This window comes from Hemicordylus capensis, chromosome 1 (genome assembly GCF_027244095.1).
Source record: "Hemicordylus capensis ecotype Gifberg chromosome 1, rHemCap1.1.pri, whole genome shotgun sequence".
NCBI lineage: Eukaryota > Metazoa > Chordata > Lepidosauria > Squamata > Cordylidae > Hemicordylus > Hemicordylus capensis.
In genome coordinates this window covers 54,918,235-54,941,050 of record NC_069657.1, presented here as the reverse complement: position 1 = coordinate 54,941,050, position 22,816 = coordinate 54,918,235, and the positions used below count along the sequence as shown (strand labels likewise).

At 43.1% G+C, this 22,816-nt stretch overlaps 1 protein-coding gene across 1 annotated transcript in view; it reads right to left on the bottom strand.

The window, feature by feature from the left end:
* Positions 1-22,816, bottom strand: part of LOC128326901 (uncharacterized) — a 38,274-nt gene that overhangs the window by 2,273 nt on the left and 13,185 nt on the right. The window contains exons 3-7 of the mRNA XM_053254780.1: positions 21,165-21,303; positions 11,548-11,669; positions 6,306-6,416; positions 5,369-5,475; positions 2,379-2,469 (exon numbers count right to left, since the gene is read on the bottom strand). Of these exons, the coding sequence (XP_053110755.1) occupies positions 2,379-2,469; positions 5,369-5,475; positions 6,306-6,416; positions 11,548-11,669; positions 21,165-21,303 (570 nt within the window). The remainder of the gene's footprint in view (positions 1-2,378; positions 2,470-5,368; positions 5,476-6,305; positions 6,417-11,547; positions 11,670-21,164; positions 21,304-22,816) is intronic.

The following is a 22,816-nucleotide window of genomic DNA, read 5'->3' as shown; positions in this document are numbered from 1 at the left end:
ACAACACTAGAAGTAGTGGTTGTCCCATGAATCCCAAGGTAAGGACATTTAGGAAGTACTTTTTCACTCAACAAATAATTAATCTGTGGGTTTCTTTGCCATGGGATGTGGTGATGGTCACTAGTTTGGATGGCTTTAAAAAGAGGCTTATATAAATTCATGGCGGACAGGTCTATCAGTGGCAACTAGACTGGTGGCTATAGGCCACCCCCAGCATCAGAGGCACAATGCCTCTCAATACGAGTTGCAGGGGAGCAAGAGCAGAAGAGAAGGAATGCACTTATCTGTTGCCTATGGGCTTCCCAGAGGCATCTGGTGGGCCAGTACGTGAAACAGGATGCTGTACTAGACAGACCTTGGGCCCGATTATTATTATCATTTATTCGATTTCTATACTGCCCTTCCAAAAATGGCTCAGGGCAGTTTACACAGAGAAATAACAATCCAGCAGGAATGTTCTTATGTTGGTATTCCTTGAGCAATCATGCATACCGCTGCAGAGATTTGTTGCATGCTGTTTCACCATGACAAGAGCAATTCTGCCCTTCTACCAACATCTTTTTGTGTGTGGTTATATTGAAAAGCAGCAAAAAAAGTGTCATTGTGTCAGTCAACACATACCAAGGAGTGTTTACACCATGGACAGAAGTTAAGAGAACAGGAGCGAGGAACTAACCAAGGATCAACAGAAACTGAAACCACAACACAATGAAGCAGGGTTGCCCCAGCCCAGGCATGCCCCAAACTGGCAAAGATTACATCTAAAAACAAATCCAAATATAGATTTGGATCAAATATGGCAAGATCATTCAATTTCAAATATGGCAGCATGCAGAAACCAGTGAACACACATTTATCTCTATCAAGATACTATGCTTCTTCCTTCAAAGTCCTTGTATTTCAGAGTTCAAAGAGCCTCCCATGTGAAACTGCTAAAGTAACTTTTATCAGCCAATTTGATTCATTCAAGGTTAGAGTTAGACGGGACATTGGAAGTCTTCTAGTCCAACCCCATGCTCAGTGCAGGAAACTACTACAGCATCCTTGACAGATATACTGAATCTCTTGAACTGCATGGCCTTTCAGTCCCCCATTCACAAATATATCTCAACATATCCCTTTATGAATAATTATATACATCTGCCAACCAAGTCCATTTCCTTAAACTGCTGAAGTAGGCTCCAAGGCCTGAACACGTATGCCACAATAAATCTGTTCATCTGTAAGGCGCAACAAGAATCTTTGTCACCTAAGAATCACTGACCAAGTTGAGATTCGAATCAGGATTTCATATTCTCATTTGTTGCAGATCAGAACAAGACCACAGTGCCTTCTCTGTGGTAAAAATGCATTACTTATCAGCAGATTTTAGAGAGAGATGTTTTATGTAGATTTTGACCTATATAAAACAGCTCTCTATAAAAAGGTGCATCCACAGTTGGAATTCTATGTACTAGCCAACCCCGCACAGAGCATCTGTGCGCTCTCTGGGGCCGGCGGTTACCTCTCCCCCCCCCCTTCTGCCCCAGTCTCCGCTTCCTGACCATGGCCAGACTGTGCCAGGCCCAGCCGCCTCTCCTCCCCACCACCACTTCTGCTCCCACTTTCTTTTCCCCCTCAGCGGCCGGGCCCGCCATCGCCGGCCTCCGCAGCCGGGCCCGCCATCACTGGAGACCAATCCTCCTGGGTGCGCCTCAGCCAATCAGCTGGGCGCCAGGACGCACATTCTAAGGCGCACCCAGGAGAATTAAATATATAGATAGTTCCGGTTGTATTGTAGAGCTAGGAAAGGTGCAGAAAAGGGCAACTAAAATGATCAGTAGGTTGGAGTGACTCCTGTATGAGGAAAGACTATATTGTTTGGGCCTTTTTAATTTAGAAAGAAGGCCATTAAGGTGGGACATGCTAGAGGTGTCTAAAATTATGCATGGTGTGGATCAAGAGAAAGTTTTCTCCCTCTCTCCTAATATTAAAACCTGGAGTAATCCATTGAAGCTAAATGCTAGGAGGTTCAGGACAGATAAAGGAAGTATTATTTACACAAAGTGTATTAAACTACAGAATCCTCTGCCGCAATAAAAAAAGGGGCAAACACAAATTCATGGAGGATAGGGCTATCAATGGCTACTAGCATTGATAGCTGTATATTTCCATCAGGATTAGAGATAGCATGCCCCTGATCACCTGGTGCTAGGGAACACCAGTGGGAGTGGTGGTTGCCCTCTCACTCCCACTTGCAGGCTTCCCAGATGCACCTGGTTGGACACTGCATGAAGCAGGATGCTGGAGTAGATTGGCATGATCCTGGAGGATTTTTCTTACCTTCTTAAAAAAAGGAAGACCTGACAGCTGGGAAGTTTGAAGAAAAAGCTACTCACCTGAAGGTATGAAAGAGATTTCTCAAGACTTGGGACTGTCACCAATAAGGACCCCTTCTTCCTTACATTTTGACTGATGAATTCCCAGGATCTAGGGGAAAATAGGTTTAGATTTTGTATGACACTCCTGCTCCAGAAAATGACTCACTAAGAAGTACTGAACAATCCAGAACATTCCAATAAGTGTTTATTATTATTTGGACACTGATCTCATGAGGCCATGCTTAAGCTGCATGTCAAAAAGGGACAGATCTCTGGTTGTCTTGAGCATGGAAATTTCCAAGGTACTACACTATGGAAGGAGGTGGGGGAGAACTTCAATACAAGGAACTTCAACACAAAGAGGCTAATTTCATCATCTTGCCTCTCTGGGACAATGCCTGTTGATTTGCAAGAGGAATCTCTTATCTATTGAAGGGTTTTCTCAAGAGATTGCTGGATATTATGAAAAGGTAAAGCACAGAGCTGCAGTAGCTGTGAGTGGCCTTGGGGAGACTACAGAGGAATCAACCTTCTCCTTTCCAGTTCTCTCTCTCTGCACACATATGCATGTATGTGCACACGGACACACACACACACACCATGTCCAAATATACATTAAACAACTTGGGAGACCCAGGTTCAAATCCCTACTCAGCCATGAAACTCACTGGGTGAGACCTTGGGCCAGTCACTCTTTCTCTCAGCCTAACCTACCTCACATGGTTGTGCTGAGGATTCTCCTATTTCTTTTACAAAGTAAATGGCTTTGAGAACTTTCTTAAAATGAAGAAGTAATACATAAATATTTTTAATAAAATTGGTGGAGGGGGGCACACCATGAATTCTTTGGAAGAAGGGTGGGATGGGGGGGAAATGTAGTGAACAAATTCCAGTAAAAGAATATACATTCAGAAGCCTAACTTGGCCTACATGAACATTACAGCCTCTTGAACATGGTGTGAAGCTGGATCTCCCATTGCATATCTTATTTCCTTATCTATAATATAAAGGTGCTTGGGCTTCACTGACTGAAAACTCCCAGACAAAACCACAAGACACAAACATTTCATTTTTGCAGATGGGTTCCAGACCTTGTCCAGACTACCAAAATATCATTACTTTCCTGGAAAATCTGAAAAAACTCTCCCATTGGAAAGCATGGGGAATGATACCTCATAGAGATAGCAAAAAAGACTAGTCACACAGAGGTAATACTTTAATATGCTTGCAAACTGCAAGCCCTTTTATTAGTACATCTATACAGTTATTTTGTAAAATAATGGCTTATGTCTAGGGTATTTAAGAGACTGCCTTCTTTGTCATGAACCCTGCCACCTATTAAGATCATCTGTGGAGGTCCCGTTACAGTTGCCACCTGCTCGTCTGGAGGCAACTTGGGGCTGGGTCTTCTCTGTGGCTGTCCCAAGGCTTTGGAATGCACTCCCTGTCAACATAAGAGCTTCTCCATCTCCATCTTTTAAAAAGTCCCTTAAGACATACCTGTTTTCTCAGGCTTTTAATTAAAATTAATTTTAAACTGTTTGTCTTTATTCTATGAAAATCTTAAAGGTTTCACTCTGTGACTTCACTTTATTGTGTGAATGTGTTTTGTTTGTTTTTATTTTGAAATTTGTATTGTGTATACAATACAAAAATGTATATCTTTGTATACAGAGAGATGCATATATCAGGTGGTACATTAATACTAATACATAAATAAAATGACATTATAATAAAGCTGCTTTGCACCAGACATGTAGCAATGCATCCCTCTGTTTGGTAGAGATATTCTCTCATACTTGCTTCAACTGAAGGATATGCCATTTTACATTATTTGCATTAAGTCTCAGAAGAGTTCTAGAAGAACTGGAACCTACAGTGCAGCCTAGTTTAAAATATGGTACCAATTGCCTTCCTCCTACATAGCAGACTTAACCGACCTTTCTATGAAGTTTTTAGCTGCTAAGTTAGACTACAGCATTTTTAAGTTGGTTTTTGAGGTATGTATTTTTATTTTACAAAAATTATTTTTATTTAAAAATCCCAAACTGTACACTTATAAACAATGTTCCACAAAAAATCCCTTTTAAAATAAACCCTTTCAAATGATAACTTATAAAAATGTTACTTAAAGTTAGGATTAAAAATCCATGTTAATGAGAAAATTTAACATCTTACGGTTTCAACTGTGCTGCATAGAGAAATTGTTAATAAGAACACTATACCAAACCAATCTTAACGGATTTCTTTGTAACAGTCACCTAAACAACCCACCCCTTCAACAACTAATACCAAGCACAGCTTGAATTCAAGTTGCAAAGTGAGCTAGTAAACAACTTGACACAAGTTATGACAGCCTAATATATCGTGTTTCATGTTGCTCTGGCCTGTCATGCGCAAGGATGATTTCTATGCACATCAAATTTTTTTTAAAAAGTATGTGTGTGTGGGGGGCCGGGATTCCAGGAAGACAGTTTTGCAAACCTTGCAAGAATTAAATTCAAGAACAGGTGTCTCCATTAGGACAACTAACCAGATCTCCCAAAACAATTGCATAATGGAGAGGGGAAACTGACTGTTTCTAATTTGAGTCATTATCATAGTTGCTGCTAGGAGGTATAGAACAAGTCTTTTAATATCAAGTTTGTCTATTACTTTCAGCAACAAGATCCTTGCATCAAAATCCAAAGTGCAGTGGTAGACCAGGACAGAGGAGACTCAGGCTCAAATCCCTACTCAGCCATGAAGCTCACTGGGCAATTTTTGGCCAGTCACTTTCGCTTATTGTAACCTACCCCACAGGGTTGTTGTGATGATTAAGAGGGGATAGGAGGGAGAACCACATGTGTCACCCTGAGCTCCTTGGGGAAAGGACAGGATATAAATGATGTTCAGAGAAATATATATTTTATGTACATTTCAGGTCTAACTTAAAAAAAAAGTGGTGGGAGAAATATGCAAAGCTAGTTATATTCTTTAAAAACGCATTTCTGGAACACACAACTTACCTGGCCTGTTCTGATCTGTCAAGGAAATATTCAAAGACATTATTCATTACAATAACGTCAGCATTATGAAGAACTGAAGCCTGAGTACAAATGTCTGCTTTAAGCACCTGAAGGAAGATAATTTTTTAAAAAAACATGAAAAAGATTGTTGTTGCCACAGACAGACCCCATAGTTAAGAGTCTACGAATTAGGAAGTTACCCACAATGAATGATTTCTTGCAACTTCTTCAAACATCTGGATGTACTAATTGGTCAACCCTTGCAAAGCAGGGGAACAAGCAACCATGGCGGTGGCGGCAGCGAGGAAGGGTCCAGTTAACCACTGCTGCTCCTTTGGGGAGGAGCAGGAACAGGGCTCAGGTGAGGAGGTTTCTGGAGATAGGGGGCAGCAGCTTGGTCAATGGGCACCAGCAACACTACAGCCATGACCAAGAGGGGATGGAGGAGTTACCAAGAGGGGTGAGGGGGATGGAAGCAATGGGATGGAAGAGGAGGATTAAGAGTGTGGCTCAGGTGAGGGTGAAGAGATCTCTGAGGTGAGGGGGGCTGTGGCAGGGGGTGAGGGGAGAAATTAAGTACCAGCGCACAGATCGTCTGCGTGGGTTAAGCTAGTTCTCTAGATAATACCTTAAGACCACCTGGTTAGCTGCTACAGTAGCTAATTAATATTCAAAATATACAAATTTCTCTGGCATCCTTTTAAATTTGGCACTTCATGTACAGGACTGGGGCTGTTATGAGTGCTTTTGAGCCACATTCAGTCATACCCGCTTAAAACAACAACAAAAATCCAAAGCTGTTAAGAGTCATTATACCAGTTGTATATGTGGTTGAGATGGTACTGCATTTCCAGAGAAGGCGTATTTGGTTGAACACAGACCTGCTAACCAAGAGTCTACTTGTAAATAAAACAAACTGTCCAGTGTGTTTTATTACCTTTATTCTGTCATCAAGATGGTATTTTTTAATGACAACTTCCTGCAACTGGCAAAAGTCTGCATTCATTTCAATGCCATAGATCTGAGATGCTGAACTATAAAAATAGCCCTAAAATAAAAAGAAAATTTGACAATTATTTTTTGTTTAAAATGTGGATTGAAGTGTAAAGTTAGATGTAACTGGAAACAAATAGCTGTTTCAGAAATCACACAGAACTTGGGTTGCATCTGAGCTCAGAGCAACCTCCCTCAGCCCCTAGAATGTCTGTGCTGCTCCCCCTGCACTGAATTTCCTTTCTAAGTTAGGGTATGCCAAGAATGGGGGGTTTGGATGTTGTGACCTGATTGCATACATCTTATCAGTGACCACTTAGAGATTCCCCTTAAACAAAAGGGGTTTCAACAGGTGTCCTGCCAGAGGCAGACTAAGAAGGAAGAGAGGGCACACCTCTCTCCAGCATGACTCACCCAATACTACTGCAAAAGAGAGGAAATGTTCTTGAAGATTAGCTTATCTACAGACTAGCTCATTAAAAGAAGGAATTCTGTAGCCTATTGTCTCTTTTGTTAAACTTTAGGTGTGTCTGTTCTGGCTCTCTGTACATGTCTCGGAGGGAGCCAGAGTGGTACAACAATACTCCTAGTCCCTTGCAGTCACCCTAATGACTTGGGGACACCAAAGAACATCTAGTCAGAACAGCCTGTCTCCACGTCCAGAATCTTAAAAATGTGAGCATGGCTTCCCTTCTCATGGCCTGAGAAAAAGTCAAGAGTTCTATATTTGGGGTGCACAGGGATACACAGGCAAAACACAAGCAGGGTAACTATGGCAGGGCAAGGGTGAAAGTTCCCCTTCCTGACTGAGCCAATATTGCCACACTATATTGGATTAATATTGGATGCAACCTGTTGTGTGAATATTTCTCCCTACTTGACAAAATGTCCTGTGGAGTGTGGACACACAACATTTGAACCTCCAAGAGTTTCAATTATCAAGGAGCCTTGCTTCCAAAACAGTGAGTGCAGGATGAGGCAGTACTTAGAACAGAACAGGGACCCACAAATATTAGCTTGGCTAACTTGCCAGTCTGTATTTCTCACCAGGAGTTCCTCCTCTTGTTCCTGACTCTTTGGGCATCTGCAGAAGCAGATTTCTCTCATTTTAGCTGGACCACAGAGAAGAAACAGGAGGATACACAAGCATTTTTTAACTCCTCAAGACTTCAACATAGGTAAAAGAGATCCCTGCCTCTCCCTGGAGCCTTCCAACACATAAAGGACTCAAGATAATGTTTTCTCATTTATGCCACAGTTTGAAGAGTGTTAGAAACAGCATGAGATATTCTTGCTTAGAAACAGCAGGAGACATTCATTTTTTAAATCCAAGTTATAGTACTAGTAAGAGCCTATAGGATGCTGCTGGACATTCTTGTCAATGGGCCCATGAAATTAACCCTGGGTAGCTCCTGAGTAGATCTGTGGACATCTATGCAAGAACCTAAAGAAGTTTTAGGTCCTTTAGGACCATGAAGCAAGGCTGGTGTTCACAACAGGGCTTAGCAAATAGTAGTGTATAGGATAGAATAGGATAAACGGCTACAGGTTAAAACTATGATGAATGCTATAAATTACATATAAATTACATTTAGTACATGATGGGAAAAGCAAATAAGTAAATTCCCAGAACTGTGTAATAAAGCATAAGGACTATGAATATATCTGTAAACTATGATTTCAGAATTACAACTTTCTGAAACCTTTATCCCTTGGGCTAAAGAAGCAGTCTCTGCAGATAAAATATGGCATATTGCCACTTCTGTAATGGAAGCCAAGAACATGAACTATTTTTAAAAATATTTGGAAGCTTGAGGCCATCTTCTATTTTAATCACCATAATTTTTCAGATTTTGAATAAGACCAATAATTAAGAAAGCATGCCTATTTTAGGAAACTTTTTGAAAATATACTGTAAAGTGTGCCGTCTAGTCGGTGTTGACCCCTGGCAACCACAAAACCCTGTGGCTGTCTTTTGGTAGAATACAGGAGGGGTTTGCCATTGCCTCCTCCTGCACAGTATGAGAGATGACTTGGTGTAGTCTAGGAAACACACCAGTGGGGATTCTAACTGGCAACTTCTGGCTTGCTAATCAAATCATTTTCCTTGGTGTACCATTTATAAAATAACTTTGCCAGGAATAACTGGATGCTTTACACTGGGGATCACAGACTGCAAGGGAGCAAAGTTAGAGCCTAGCAGAGCCTAGAAAGTTGTATGCCCTTCCTTGTCAAGGTATAGGTCCTGCCTTGTCCAATTAGAGTCCAATGAGGGCAATCTGTTATTTCCACCCCATGAGCAATTGGTCTCTTTAACTACTACTACTACTGTACTGTGGATATTTATACACTGGCAACAGCCATTGGAGGAATGCTTTACTGCGGCTAGATAGCAATAGTTGCCATTTCCTGCTAAATATAAGAGTCACCACTTTAAAAATGTGCCTCTTTTCTTTTTCTTAAAGGCCTTTTAAAATAATACCATGTTACCAGGTTTATTCCCTATGCATTTGATCTTTGTGGTTTCAGATAAGGAAGAGCTTAGCAACATTTTATTTTTCTTGTTAACAAGGCTGTATCCTAGCCTTTTGCGGAGTGCTGCTCCATAGTCAGAAGCTCCTTCTGCTTACCCTGCTCTTTAAGGGTTAAAATATTTGGTGATATCAAGGCTTGTCCAGTAGGGAGCAGCAAGTTGAATAGGGACTACCATATATGGTTAAAAAAAGGCATGAGCCTCCTCAGAGCATCCAGAGGCCTGCTGAAGAAGGTCCCTGGCTAGAGAGCTCCTGTGAGGTGATGGTTTGCTAAGCCTATATTACTTTCAGACTTCAAGAACAGGGGATGGCAGCATCAGATTGTGTCTCAACACCACAGCCAAGAGGGAACTAGGAACATAGGAAGCTGCCATATACTGAGTTAGACCATTGGTCTATCTAGCTCAGTATTGTCTTCACAGACTGGCAGCAGTTTCTCCAAGGTTGCAGGCAGGAATCTCTTTCAGCCCTATCTAATCACACCGCTGCTACAAAGAGACAATCAGGACATTTCAAAATGAGCTGCAGCACAGGAGTTTGGAAAATAAGCTTCAAAGGGTCTATAGCTGAAAAAGGGGAGTGGGCAAAGGACAAGATGCATGTATCTAGTTTGACATTCCAAGGCCTGCAAGGATGGAAGTAGCCCACTAAAGGCTGACCCCCATGATATGTTAAAGATCATGGCCCGGTTTTATACAAATTTTTATGCATTGAAAGATATTTCTGTAAAGGACATTCAATCTTATCTAGATAGGTTCTGCAGTCTGAATGAATATGGTCTCGGCTATTCCCTCACTGAAGAGGAAAAGGGCTCTTTGACCCATCCTGTAACAATAGAAGAGGTCAGAGCAGTTATCTCAACAGGAAGGAACATATCGGCCCCTGGGCCCGATGGTCTGACATGGCCTTTCTATAAGGGTTACGCAGACCAGCTACTACCAGTCTTAATAAAATTATTTAATTTTGTCCTAGACAATGGGCGTTTAAATATGTCATTTGGGGACAGCCTCTTAATTCCCCTCCCGAAAGTCGACACCACTTTACCACAAAACTGGAGGCCGATAACCCTCACAAATATCGATTACAGAATCTTTGCCAAAATCCTAAATAATAGACTGGTGAAAGTGGCCCCTAAATTGGTCCACAGCTTGCAGACAAGCGCCATCTTGGGAAGAAAGATGACAGACTCATTGTGTCTGCTGAGAAAACTTTTTTACTCTATACAGAATGAAAGCTGGAAAGGTCACCTCCTCTTATTAGACCAAGTTAAGGCCTTTGACAAAGTGAACCACAATTACCTGTGGACACTGTTGAAAGCTAAAGGTATACCACCCCTCTTCATTACCTGGATACAGCTGCTCTATACGAATGCAAAGGTGACACTGCAGATTAATGGTTTGCGGGGCGACCCGATCGCTTTGCATTTGGGTGTCTGCCAAGGATACCCACTGAGCCCATTACTTTATGTTTTTGCCCTGGATCCAATCCTGATCAGGATTCAGAGAGAACCACATCTGCAAGGACTCTCGGTCTCTATCCCTCTGTCCTGCGAGATCTTCCCGGGAGGGAGGAGGATGGAGAGTGATGGGATGGCCGAACCACCTGTCCACTCAGAACCGCATTCTGAGTTTAGGGTAAAATTTGTAGCTCATGCCAATGATGTTACATTACAGTTATCGGATGAAAATGAAATCTCTGTTATACTGGACCTCTTTTGGGAATATGGTAAGATCTTGGGCTCAGAATTAAATGCTAACAAAAATGTATTTGTTAAAATGTACCCCGAATGCCAGCAACTCTCGTGCCTACCCATCTCTGAATGTAAAAGCAAAGGGGCCCCAGATTCCAAATTGAAGTGGGTAGATACAGTAAACATTTTGGGGATTGAATATGGGATTAAGGAAAAAATCGGGGGGGGGGGAATTGGACAGATTGGGAAGAAAAAGTAATGCTTAAAATCACCATGTGGAAAAAATGGAGCCTTGTCATGTACCAGAAAGCAGTTTACATCTGGACTTACCTGATACCCCCAGTGCACAACCTGGCGGTAGTCTATCCTCCTCCGCTCAATCTCCTTCAAAGAGTTGAAAGCCAGGTCTTCCGTCTAGAATGGGGTTCTTCGCTTTGGCCTGTGCAGTAGCATTTAAGGAAGTTGAGCGGGGAGGCCTAGCTCTACCAGCTCTGCAACCCTATTTTGTAACTAAAAGCATCATTTGAGCCCACCCTATATGTCTGATCACTTCTCTAGGTTTGGAAAATGAGATGAACTAGTGTGCAACTCAAAATGTGAGAAGGATTTTGAGCTAAACAGATTAACCATCCCCTGCTAACTGGGCAAAGGGTGACCTTTCAAAGTGGCAATGCTCTTGTATTACTGTAACCAGGAGTAGGGTAAAAGAGCGTTCTTCTCAGTGGCTGTTGCTGATAGCTCCCCTTGTGTCTTATTTTAGACTGTGAGCCCCTTGAGGACAGGAAACCATCTTTTTATTTTGCTACGTACACCATTTTGAGAAAAATTGTTGTTGTCAAGCAGTATACAAAACAGAAAACAGTATATCTAAAGTCTCACATACAGTGAAGAAGAATGAGAACAGCCACCAGGAAAAAGATACATCACAGACACTGTAAACAAGTTCCTGGACTGGGTTTTACCCCAAACAGCACTGCACCAAGTCTGGAGCCAACGTCAACCACAACCTTTCCTGTCAGATCAGGCAGTACATGCTGATAGAGAAACTTCAGTTCCATGAGGGAAAAGGAATGGGAAATGAACTCTGTGGATTAAGAACAAAATTAAAGCATGACTGCAACAATCAGATGAACACAAGTGAAACAAGGATGAACACAAAACTTTTTCCTGGAGAAAGAAACATTAGTACTTACCATGAAGGGTTCTTTTTCAAGGTATAGGGAGGTCTTACTCAACTCTGGTTATCAGCCGCCTCATGCTCCAACACAAAACCAATCAAATTTTAGCAGGCTGGTTCAATACCAGTTGCAGGGGAGTAACAGCAGGAGAAAGCTCAGCTCCTTACTGTAGGCTTCCAGCGAATTTGGTGGACCACTGTGTGAAACAGGATGCTGTACTAGATGGGCCTTGGGCCTGATCTAGCAGGGCTGTTCTTATATAGTAGATACTTGTTAGTCAAGACCCAGTTCCAGGACTGTCCTGAATATAATAAACTTAGAAAGGAGAGAAAGAAACTAGCAACAGAGAACTATAAACTACAGAATACAGAGAATAGAGTAAACTCCAACCCTGGGAGTCAATCTCACCTCCCAAATATAACTCCTGCATCTGTGGGTGTGCTGGACTGTGGTGACACAGCCTCACCAGACCCAAGAAAGTTAACAGGAAATGTTAACATAATCCAATAGCCAAGGATTATGGGGGTTGTAGGCCAACATCTGCAGGGGTGAAATTGAGCAGGCCTGCTTTAGAGTGAGTGGAGACAGATAGAAAGATGGTAAAACCATCTCCTGGGATCTGTGGAACATCAAATTGATTTTTGGAATAAAGGTAGGGTCCAGTTTTAGGACCACTTTGAATGATTCAGTGTTCTTTTCAGACAGAGAGAGCTGCTAGCTTGGTCTGGCTGAGGTGATAGCCACCAGAAAAAGAACTCTGAAGGACAATAACTGCAAAGAAGGGGAACAGAGTGGCTCCAATGGGGACTGAGTCAACACATTTAGGACCTTGTTCAGATCCCATGAGAGGAATCTGTGAAGAGGAGGTGGGACTATGTTAACTGCCCCCCTCAGAAAATTAGTTATATGGGGATGAAGTGGGGGAACCCGGCGAGGACAAGTTCAAAACCGATGCCAGGGTGGATATTTGACATCTCAGGGGACTGGGGTGTAACCCCATATCAAGGCCTGACTGCAGGAAGGACAGCACATCATGGATCCTGGCAGAAGATGGCTGAATTTGATGTGCTCACCCCCAGTGAGAAAATGCAGACCATACTGCCTGGTAAATTCTGGCAATGGAATCTTTTCTGGATGCAAGTATGGTGTCCTGAACTTGAGCGGAATAACCCTTGTCAGCTAGTGCCCTGTGTTCAAGGTCCAAGTGTGAAGGTACAGACATTCTGGGTCTGGATGGAGCAAGGGCGCCTGAGATACCAAGTCAGAGTGCAGAGGGATTTCCCAAGGTGGGCAAACTGAGAGCACTAGGAGGTTGGAAAACCAAGGCTGACAAGGCCAGTATGGTGCCACCAGAATAGCCGTTGCCTTTTCCAGCAGGATCTTTTTGATGATCAAGCGCAGGATTGTTACCAGAGGAAAAGCAAGGAGAAGACCAGGAGGCCAAGGAGAGCTGAGGGCATCCATTTGCTCTGCTCAGTGGCATTGGTAGCAAGTGTAGAACCTGGGCAGTTGCACATTGTGAGGTGATGCAAAGAGGTTTACTACTGGTTTCCCCAGGATACATGCAATCTGGGAGAACGCCTTCGGATGATGGGACCATTCTGCCAGGTCAATGGTCTGCCTGCTCAGCCAGTCAGCTTCCAAACTGGCCAAGCCACTGAGATGTTCCACTGAAATAGAACAAAAATGCTTCTCCATCCAGGCGAATAGATAAGATTCCTTCATGAATGATCTGGACTGGTGCCCCCCTGGTTGCTGATGTGGGCCTTTGTGGTAACATTGCCAGTTCAGAACAAGACGTGGGCATTCTGAATCAAGTGCTGGAAATGAAGAAGAGCCAGGCGGGAGGCTCTCAGCTCTAACCAATTTATGTTGCATTTTATTTCGGCCTGGTTCCAGGTCCCCTGAATGAATTGGCTGAGACAGTGCACCCTGCCAGCCTCTGAGACTCATGTTGGAAGTGACTGCTATCTTGTTCGGTATCTTGAGGGGAAGCCCCTCCTCCATGGCTGGCAACATCCACCACTGAAAAGATGCTTGCAGAGGGATCCATATGTGTTTTCGATCTATGATGGCCTGCTGAAAAGGGAGGGTATGCCACTGGAGGGTTCTGGAATGCCAACGTGACCAGAGAGTACATTCTATGCAAGTTATCATCATCCCCATCACCTGTGCCAGGATCATTAGGTCCACCCGATTGATGTTCATGAGTGGCATGATGAACTGAGCTAACCTCTGTCTGCATTCCAGCGGAAGCGAAACCTCGGCTTTGAGTGTATTGAAGTGTGCCCCCAAACGCAGAAGGCTTTGGGAAGGTGTCAGATAACCTCCCTGAATATTTATCACAAATCCGCATTGCTGGAGCAGCTGAACAGTCTTCTGGACATTGTGCCTGGCTCGAGGTAGAGAAAGTGACAGGATCAAAAGATCGTCAAAATATAGATAGTCAAAATATAGGTGGTATGAATGCCCTGCAGGCGAACGTGGGCAATCAGAGCCACCTTGTCCTTGGTGAAGATACAGGGTGCCAACAAGAGGCTGAAGGGGAGAGCCAGATACTGGTAATGGGCCTGGTCGTAACCTAAGGTACTGCCTGCATGACAGATGGATGGGCACAAGCAGATAAGCCTCTGAGAGGTCTATAGAGGCCAGGAACTCCCCTGCCTGTACTGTTTCCTTGATGGATTTTAAGGACTCCATATGGAAGGCCCTTTTCCTCACTTGGCGATTGACACATTTTAGGTCCAAGATCATCCTCCAAGATCCATCCTTCTTGGGAACTAAGAATAACAGAGAGTAGATGCCCTGACATAAGAACATCAGTGGGACAGACTCTATTGCTTGAATTTCCAGGAGATGTTGTATTGCCTGCGACCTCAGATGTTGCTTTGTCCAACTGGGCAAATTGGGGGCTGGACAATGAATTCTATTAAATAACCTCTCTGCACCACCTCCCTCACCCAATGGTCAGTGGTACAGGCTTCCCAGATTTCTGAGAAATGTAGAAGCCTGCCCCCCACTAGGAAGCTGGCATTGCTTATGGTTCTGCTGTCCCATGGAGTGGAAACCTCGGCCTTGTTGTCTGGGACCACCTCTGCCACAGCAGTTCCACTGTTGTCGCCAGTGTGGCCTGAAGGACCCCTCTCTGAATTGGTTGTCTCTGTAGAGAGAGGCCTGCAGAGTGGTTGAATCCCCTAAAGGAACAAAAGGAAGAATTATTATTTTTATTTCTATACCGCCCAAAACTTGCGTCTCTATTAGACGGCGTCACTAATAGAACTTGTATCTCTATTAGACGGTGTTCCCCAGAATGGTCGGCAAAATTCCCTCCACCCCCCCCCCCGAAGGAATAGCCTTCCTTTTGTTCTTAGTTTTGACAAGTACAGGGTCCAAGGTGTCCCCAAATAGTTTAGTGCCCCTGAAGGGGGTGGCAGCCAATCAATTTGGATTTAGAGTCAACGTGCCAATTTTCCAGCCACAGCCTCCTGCGTACCGCCACTCCCAAAGCCATGGCCCAAGATGCAAACTGTATACAGTCCAAACTGGAGTCTGCCATCAAAGCTGTTGCTTTGATGATTTTGTTTATTCCCTGCCTCAGCTTTGTATCTTTGGGAGGAATGTACTTGGCCAAATACTTGGCCCAGAGGATGGTGGCCCTGGCAAAGATGAAGTTTGTTGTAGCGGCCCTGATCATGGTGGCTGACGCCTCATGGCCTTTCCTGAGGAGGTGGTCAAACTCATTATCTTCTGGCAATCAGAGTTGCCTGTCCCCATCCTTGTTCATCAGGGCTCTAGATACCAGCTGAGCCACTGGAGCATCTACGCAAGAATAGGTAACATAGACATTATCTTGGCAGGTAAGTTATACAATTTCGTAGGGAAAGCCAACGCTGGTTTATTGGCCACAGGAGCCTCCCATTCAGGCAACATCATCTCCTTGAACAGCTCTGGAAAAGGGACGGTCTCTGGTGCTGAAATGGCTGATGAAAAATGTCCTGGTCCAACCCCGATACAGGTTGGGGTGCCACAGTCCTTGATCACATGCTTTATCGTTCCTTTAGCTTTGGTTAACAAGATTTCAAATTCAAAGGTTAGGAACAGGTGGTTAGAACTTGGTAGCTCAGGAGGCGCTTGCTCACCAGAAAGTTCTCCTTCCTCTTTTTCTGACTGGGACTCAGATGAGTTATGGGGAAACTGCCTATGTGGCCGCTTGGCGGGTGTGGGAATAGTAGCTGCAACAACACTAGTCCCCGGAGCTGATGGGACCAGGACTGGCACAGGTGTGGGCAATCTAGGCGCTGGTAACACTGGTACTGGTACAGGGGTTTTGTGAGCCCTGGATTGACAGCTGGGAACCGGGGCCTCATCTGAGGAAGATGTAGAGGCTAGATATGAGATTCTCCTTTTACAGGAATATCTGACATGCCTTGGAACAAATCTACACCTTTCTGCCATGGGAATGGCCTCCCAGGCAGGACTAGAGTGAGAGGAAGAGAAGAAGGAATGCCTTGCAGGACGCTTGGGGGTAGAGAAGGAGGAGGACGACCGCTAGAAATGACAGGAGGTGCTAAAGGAATTGAGGCGCTTGGAATCTGAGATGAATTAAGACCAGGAGAAACAACTGCTAAATATTGTCTAGTAACAAAGTCCCGCAACCAATGTGAAACATCTGCAGGAACCATTTTAGACAAGATACCCACTGCACCTGGCACCACCGGTGGAGGAGGCAGGATCGGGCCCTCCTCATTGGCCCAAATAGAGCCCTTCTTAGGAGCTGCAGGTGCCATTGGAGTCACTACGTCAGGGTCTAGCTAGACTCCTGATCCATGCTCTTAAGCCCAGGCAGCTGCGGAGCTGCAAAAGCATCCTGCAAAAGGGTGGCTGGATCTGGTGGGAAACAGTGAGGTTTGTGCTGTTTGCAAACTACTTGTATGAGAAGCTGTTCGCTCAGTCTCACCCCTGAAGGGGAAAGTTTGCCCCATTTTTGCTTTTTTGGAGGATCTTTATTTAGGTCGTTTTGCAGCCTCCTTTAAGTGCTTGGTCTTTTTTGCTGCCTTTTCCCCCCACGGCTTGTCAGAAATGGCGGGAACCAGCTCTTGAGCAAGAAGCTCCACCTGATCGCTCAGGGGAGAATGGGAAGGCAGGGGAAAACGAGGGTGTGGGGCTGGAATGGGAAAAAAGGGCTGAGAAATGACCTCCATGCCCCGGCTTCAGAAGTGGGACCCTCGGAGAGGGAGCCCACTAGCATATTGCCCAAATGAGAGGCCTCCATAACTGGAAAGTACACAGATCTCCTAGTTCCGAAACCACAGGAGCAAACCATGACAGGGCAAAGCCCCTGCCAACAGAAATATATCTATGGATCAAAAGAAATTAGGGCAAAGTATAGCTATAGGAAGATACAAATAAAGGTAAATATAGTTGTTTTCATTTTTAAACTAAAACTAATACTAAAGATGATTCCATTCCCATCCTTGCACACAGAGAGTAAGGAAAAGGAGGAAAGGTGAAAGCAAGGAACGAACTAGCCTGAGAATCTAAAATATAATCAAGAGCTCTTCCCAAGTAGTACCAGTCTGGAGCAAGACAGGACTGGAACTGGGGCTTGACTGACAGCTACCTACTACATGAACCAGCCTGCTAAAATTTGATTGGTCTTGTCTTAGAGCATGAGGTGTCTGATAACCCAGAGTTGAGGATGACCTCCCTATACCGTGGAAAATTCTTTTTCCACTTATCCACTGGCAAGCCACACACAGGTGCCTTCAAGGGGGAGTTCAAGACTATATGCCCAAACATGGAGGCCCATTATACAAAGAGAAAATGGATACATACCACTACTCCCCACCCCATAACAAACATGTGGTGGCAGAACACCAAGTTGACCCCAATTGCACAGATGATATTCAACTTCAATGTAAATATTTTGCAGATTTATATATCTCCTACAACCTATGTTTCAAGGCAGTTCACATCCATAAACATTAAAAACTAACACATTTAGCAATTTGAATTTTTTTCTATTTTTTTTAGGATAGAAGGATATCAACTGCACAATAAGGGCTAGTTCAAATTCTGCTGCCATATGAATGCATGAAGGAGAGGAGTATCATCTGACCCCCTCCTCTTTGCACAAGGGCTGCCACAGACAGAGCATATCATCCAAAGTAGCCCAAAGTTTTCTACTGTAGTTCTAGGTAAATTGTCAAAGCAATTTCTTTTTTAGTAATGCCAATGAAACAGGAAAAGACTGCATCATTAAACATGTTCCTGTTTACTTTTAAGTAGCACATTATAAATTCAGTGGAACTGCTGAAGAGACCAAGTGCCTTGAATATTATTTTCTTGGGATGTTAACAGTTGTAAGCGATATAGGCCACTTCACATGTGTTATATAATGTTACAAGATTATCCTTTCTCCGTTATGGAATTTAGCCTTCACTGCAAGAGAGATTGTTGCAAGATAAGCAGTTGATGCCAGAGGAAATCAAGTCTTCGTTTGGACTAAAACAGTGTAGTCATACTGTACAACCTGAATTGGTTAAACAGCCTGGAAAGGTGAGAGAATCCACCATGAATCCTTGATTTTTAAAAAATGAAGCTATGTTTCCATGGCATAAACAGGAGGCTTAGGACAAAAAGCAGGTCTTTGGAGACTGAGTAGCCATATCCTAAAATGCAATCAAGGCACATTCTAAAAAAGTCTGTTTCAGGGTTTCTCAACGTGTGGGTCCCCAGATGTTATTGGACTTCAGCTCCCATAATCCCCAGCCCCAGTGGCTTTTGGTTGGGAATTATGGGAGTTGAAGTTCAATTACATCTGGGGACTCACACATTGAGAATCCCTGGTCTATTTGATTCCGCATAGTAGTGCCTTTTTGTTTTGGCATTCCAGATAAATAGCAATTTCCCCCTGACCCCACAGTAAGGATTTCTAATTATCTCCTCTGTTCTTCTTGCCTTCACAACTCCTGCTAGGAGACCCCAGAATGGAAATCTAGAAATCAGCTCCGCTTTTAGACAAGTGAATGTGATCTTCAAATGCTAGATTGTGGCACTCACTCTGTCCCTCTTACTGACCTGGATTCCACCCAGCCAAGCACTCCATTAGTCCACTCAACTCTACCTAAAACATCCCCTTAGGTCAGTTCACATGGTTGACTCTGCATCCCAAGTTGCCCTGCCTAGTATCCCAAGCAGGGAACCTGTCCCCTCAAACGAGTTCACATGGTTGAATCCAGGCTCCCGAGTTGCCCTTCCAAATATCCCCTGGCCAGGCATTGATTGGATTTAGAGTTAAGGTGACTTCCTGATGTCCCTCAGCCCACAATGAAGAATAAAGCTGTGGGCTTGGCTTTTTCCTTGTTTACTGCCTTGGCAGACAGGACCAGATCTTTCTAAGGAGATAAGTCCCTTGGCTTCACTCACATGACAGCATATCAAAGCAAGGCCAGATAGAACATTGCTCTGTTTCCTCAGCCTTTCCTCACTGCCAAGCTCTCCTTATCCACCAGCTGCAAAGCCATCCAAGCCTCTGCCTTCAGGCCCTCAAAGCCATCCAAGCCTCTATCAAGCTCCCCAATTCATCTCTGGAAGCTACCTCTCAGATTGCGATTCCTTCTGGGACAGGGAGCCATTTTTCTCTATTATTTTAAATGTAGAGCCTTTCTTGTTGAAAAGTGAAAATCTGGAATATTCAGATCAATATCATAAGTGTGGTAAGATATGGGGGAATTTTATACACTGCTGGTGAGGCAAAAAAGAAGCTATTGGTGACAGATTTTATGTGCAATTATTAGGATGCAAAATGTAAATCTGTTATTAAAAGCTAAAATGTTCTTGCCAACGCTTATGGAAGGGAAGGTGTCTGAAGAGAATCCTCGTACACGTGATCATTGCTGTTAGAGTTGTAAATGCCTTATACTGGAAGTTGAGAAAGCCTTCCAAGGTAAGAGGCCAGTATATTAAATTATGGGACTCAGAAATGGATGATTAATCAATACATTCAGTACAGCTAATGCTATAAAATTATTTTTAAATAATTGTAATAATTTGTTTTTAAAGTGTGTGTAGGGACTCGAGAGCTACATGAACACAGGAGAGCTCCCTACAAACAGTTAGTTATAAGTTTATTCGGTCATTGACCAGCAAACATTTACAATAAAGCAGTACGTATTTTACAAATAATATAAACAAACATTCTAACAAACAAGTGAACAATTGTAGGTTTGTGGGCAGAGTCTGCTACTTCTTCCCTCCCCATACATGTGTTCATTGCCTCTGAATGAATGCCTGAAGAGTACTTTAGGTTAGTCCTGGTCTAGCAAGGGGTCAACACAGTGATCTAGCTTCTCCAATGTACACACAAAGAATGCTTGCGTGTGTATGGTTTTTTAAAAAAATATCAACATTAAGCTCCTGGGAATGTGGGACTTTGGATCTTGCCATTAGACGAAAATTAATTCCAAGCTGAGTTGCATGGGAATACAAATATGAATATTTATATACTGCTTTTCAACCAAAGTTCCCAAAGTGGTTTACATACAGAAATTAATTAATTAATTAAATGGCTGCCTGTCCACAAAGGGCTCACAGTCTAAAAAGGGCTCACAGACCTATTGCCAACTAATGCATTTAGGACTGGGAAGTTAAACAAGTCTGAGAATTTATCCTGGATGGCCACCAGTAAGGAACACTGCAATCATTTATGGCTGACATATGTTTAATATGCATCATTTGTTTTAAAAATAAGGGTATCTATTTAGAGAACCACAACATACATCCACCCAATAGAAAGGCTGCAATCCACTGTAGTATCTGCATACTCAGTGGGGCTTAGAAAGTTGTCTTTCCCAAGTTTACTTCAGCCATTCTTCAAACTGCACATGCATTGGAGGCATTTTCTCATTTCAGCAAGGGGTGCTGAAAATAAATCACCTTATACTGTACACAGAGAGAATTAAAACCTCCAAAATTATCACAATAGTACTTAATACTGTAAATGTGCATTCTTAAGGCTCCATGACCTAGCTTTGTAAGAGAGAGAATGGCAAATGGCAGCACCAAACAAAAGCTTTAGATTCAGTGTACAGCTGCTGGCCTGCTCTGGTTCAGCAGGAGGAGGAAGATGTGGCAGCTGCCATCCACTATAGTGTACTGAGTGAGCAATTCTCCTATTCATCAGTCTTCTAGTTGCTTTTGATAGTGAAAGCACTAACTTTGCGCTATTTCCTATCATACTCAGGAACCCAATGACTGAAGGGAGCTCCAAAGAGCATAATCCCCATATGACTAGACTCTGAACCTACTGCACGATGGATTTAAGAAAAAATCGTTGGATCTACTGTATAGGCACACATCAGCCAATTTGGCAATTGGGCAGGCATCACATAAATGCTTACCTAATGGTGCTGTCCGATGTGAGCCGCAAGCTAGACAATAGTTTCTGCTCATCTTCCCTTCTTCACACAAAGCATCAATACAATCATCATCATAAAGGAATGCATCAATATGAACTGTGGGCTTTGTTTGCTGATTTAGCTAAAGAAAAAACATACAGTTCAATATATATACACATTTCCTAGAGATAATTTGCACATGACTGAAGCCACAGGTTGTATTTCACTTCAAAAAAGGGGTTATAACTAGGAAGCAGAGCACATGCTATGTGTGGACAAGACCCTAGGTTTGATTCCTAGCATCTCCAGATAGGGCTATCACCAGTCAGTGTATAAGATGAACAATACTGGAGCAAATAAAAAACTTGTCCATCTCTGTATCTTTAATTCCATGCAGCATGAAAATATGTATGCATTTCTGGTGCAGAAAAGCAGAACATACAATAAAACCCTTTTCATTTCATTTGTTAGACACAGGCAGTGACTTTTGCGAACACTTCCATAAAATAAAGTAGAAAGTAGCATTCAGTACAATGCCTCTCTGTCATGATAGGGAGGCATCAAACAGAAGCAATGGGAAGCAGGAGTCAGAGTAGTAGCGGTTGAGCTAGGAAATAAGTTAAGAGCTAAAACAAGAGAAAAGTATGGTTACTTAGGCAGAGTCCCAGCTTTTAAAAAAGCCTGTATAGCCTTTCCTGTTGAGGAGAGCCAGTGACCAGCTGACAGGTGAAGCCACCCCAGTACCTGGCTATCTTTCACTGTCAAGGGAGGTGCTCTAACCTGCAGCCCTGGGGCTCATTACATGTACACAGAACCATGGGTTTCCAGTTTGAGCTCTAGCAGCACCTGATACAGCCTCCTGAACTGCATATTAACCCCTGCTAACTGGGCAAAGAGGCAGCTTTTAACGTGGTGATTCTCTTTATTAACCAGGGGGAGAGTAACTGGCCCTATCCACCCCTAGCACAGTACTTCCAATGATTGTTGCTGGTGTCTATCTTATGTTTCTTTTTAGAATGTGAGCCCTTTGGGGACAGGGATCCATCTTATTTGTTTGTTATTTCTTAGTGTAAACTACCTTGAGCCATTTTTGGAAGAGCGGCATAGAAATAGAATTATTAATATTAATATTATTAATGATAATAATAATAATGATAATAATAATAATAAATCAACAAATACAAAGATCTACAAATTGAAATTGAAAGGCTGTGGCAGAAAAAGACCAAAATAATCCCAGTGGTAATTGGCACCCTAGGTGCAATTCCAGAACAACTTGAAGAGCACCTCAACACCATAGGGTCCACAGAAAACACCATCAGCCAATTACAAAAAGCAACTTTACTGGGAACAGCCTATATTCTGCGACGATATCTATAATAACAGCAACAACATTGATAATAAGATTCAGCCATCCCAGGTCCTTGGGAAGGACTCGATGTCTGGATAAAACAAACCAGTCAATAACACCTGTCTGTGTAAACAAGAAATAATAATAATAATAATAATAATAATAATAATAATAATAATAATAATAATAGGCAGAGCTAGAGACGCTAGATCGTAAGACCAGGAAAATCATGACCATCAATCATGCTCTGCACCCCCGCAGTGATGTTGATAGGCTCTACCTCCCTCGCACCTCAGGTGGAAGA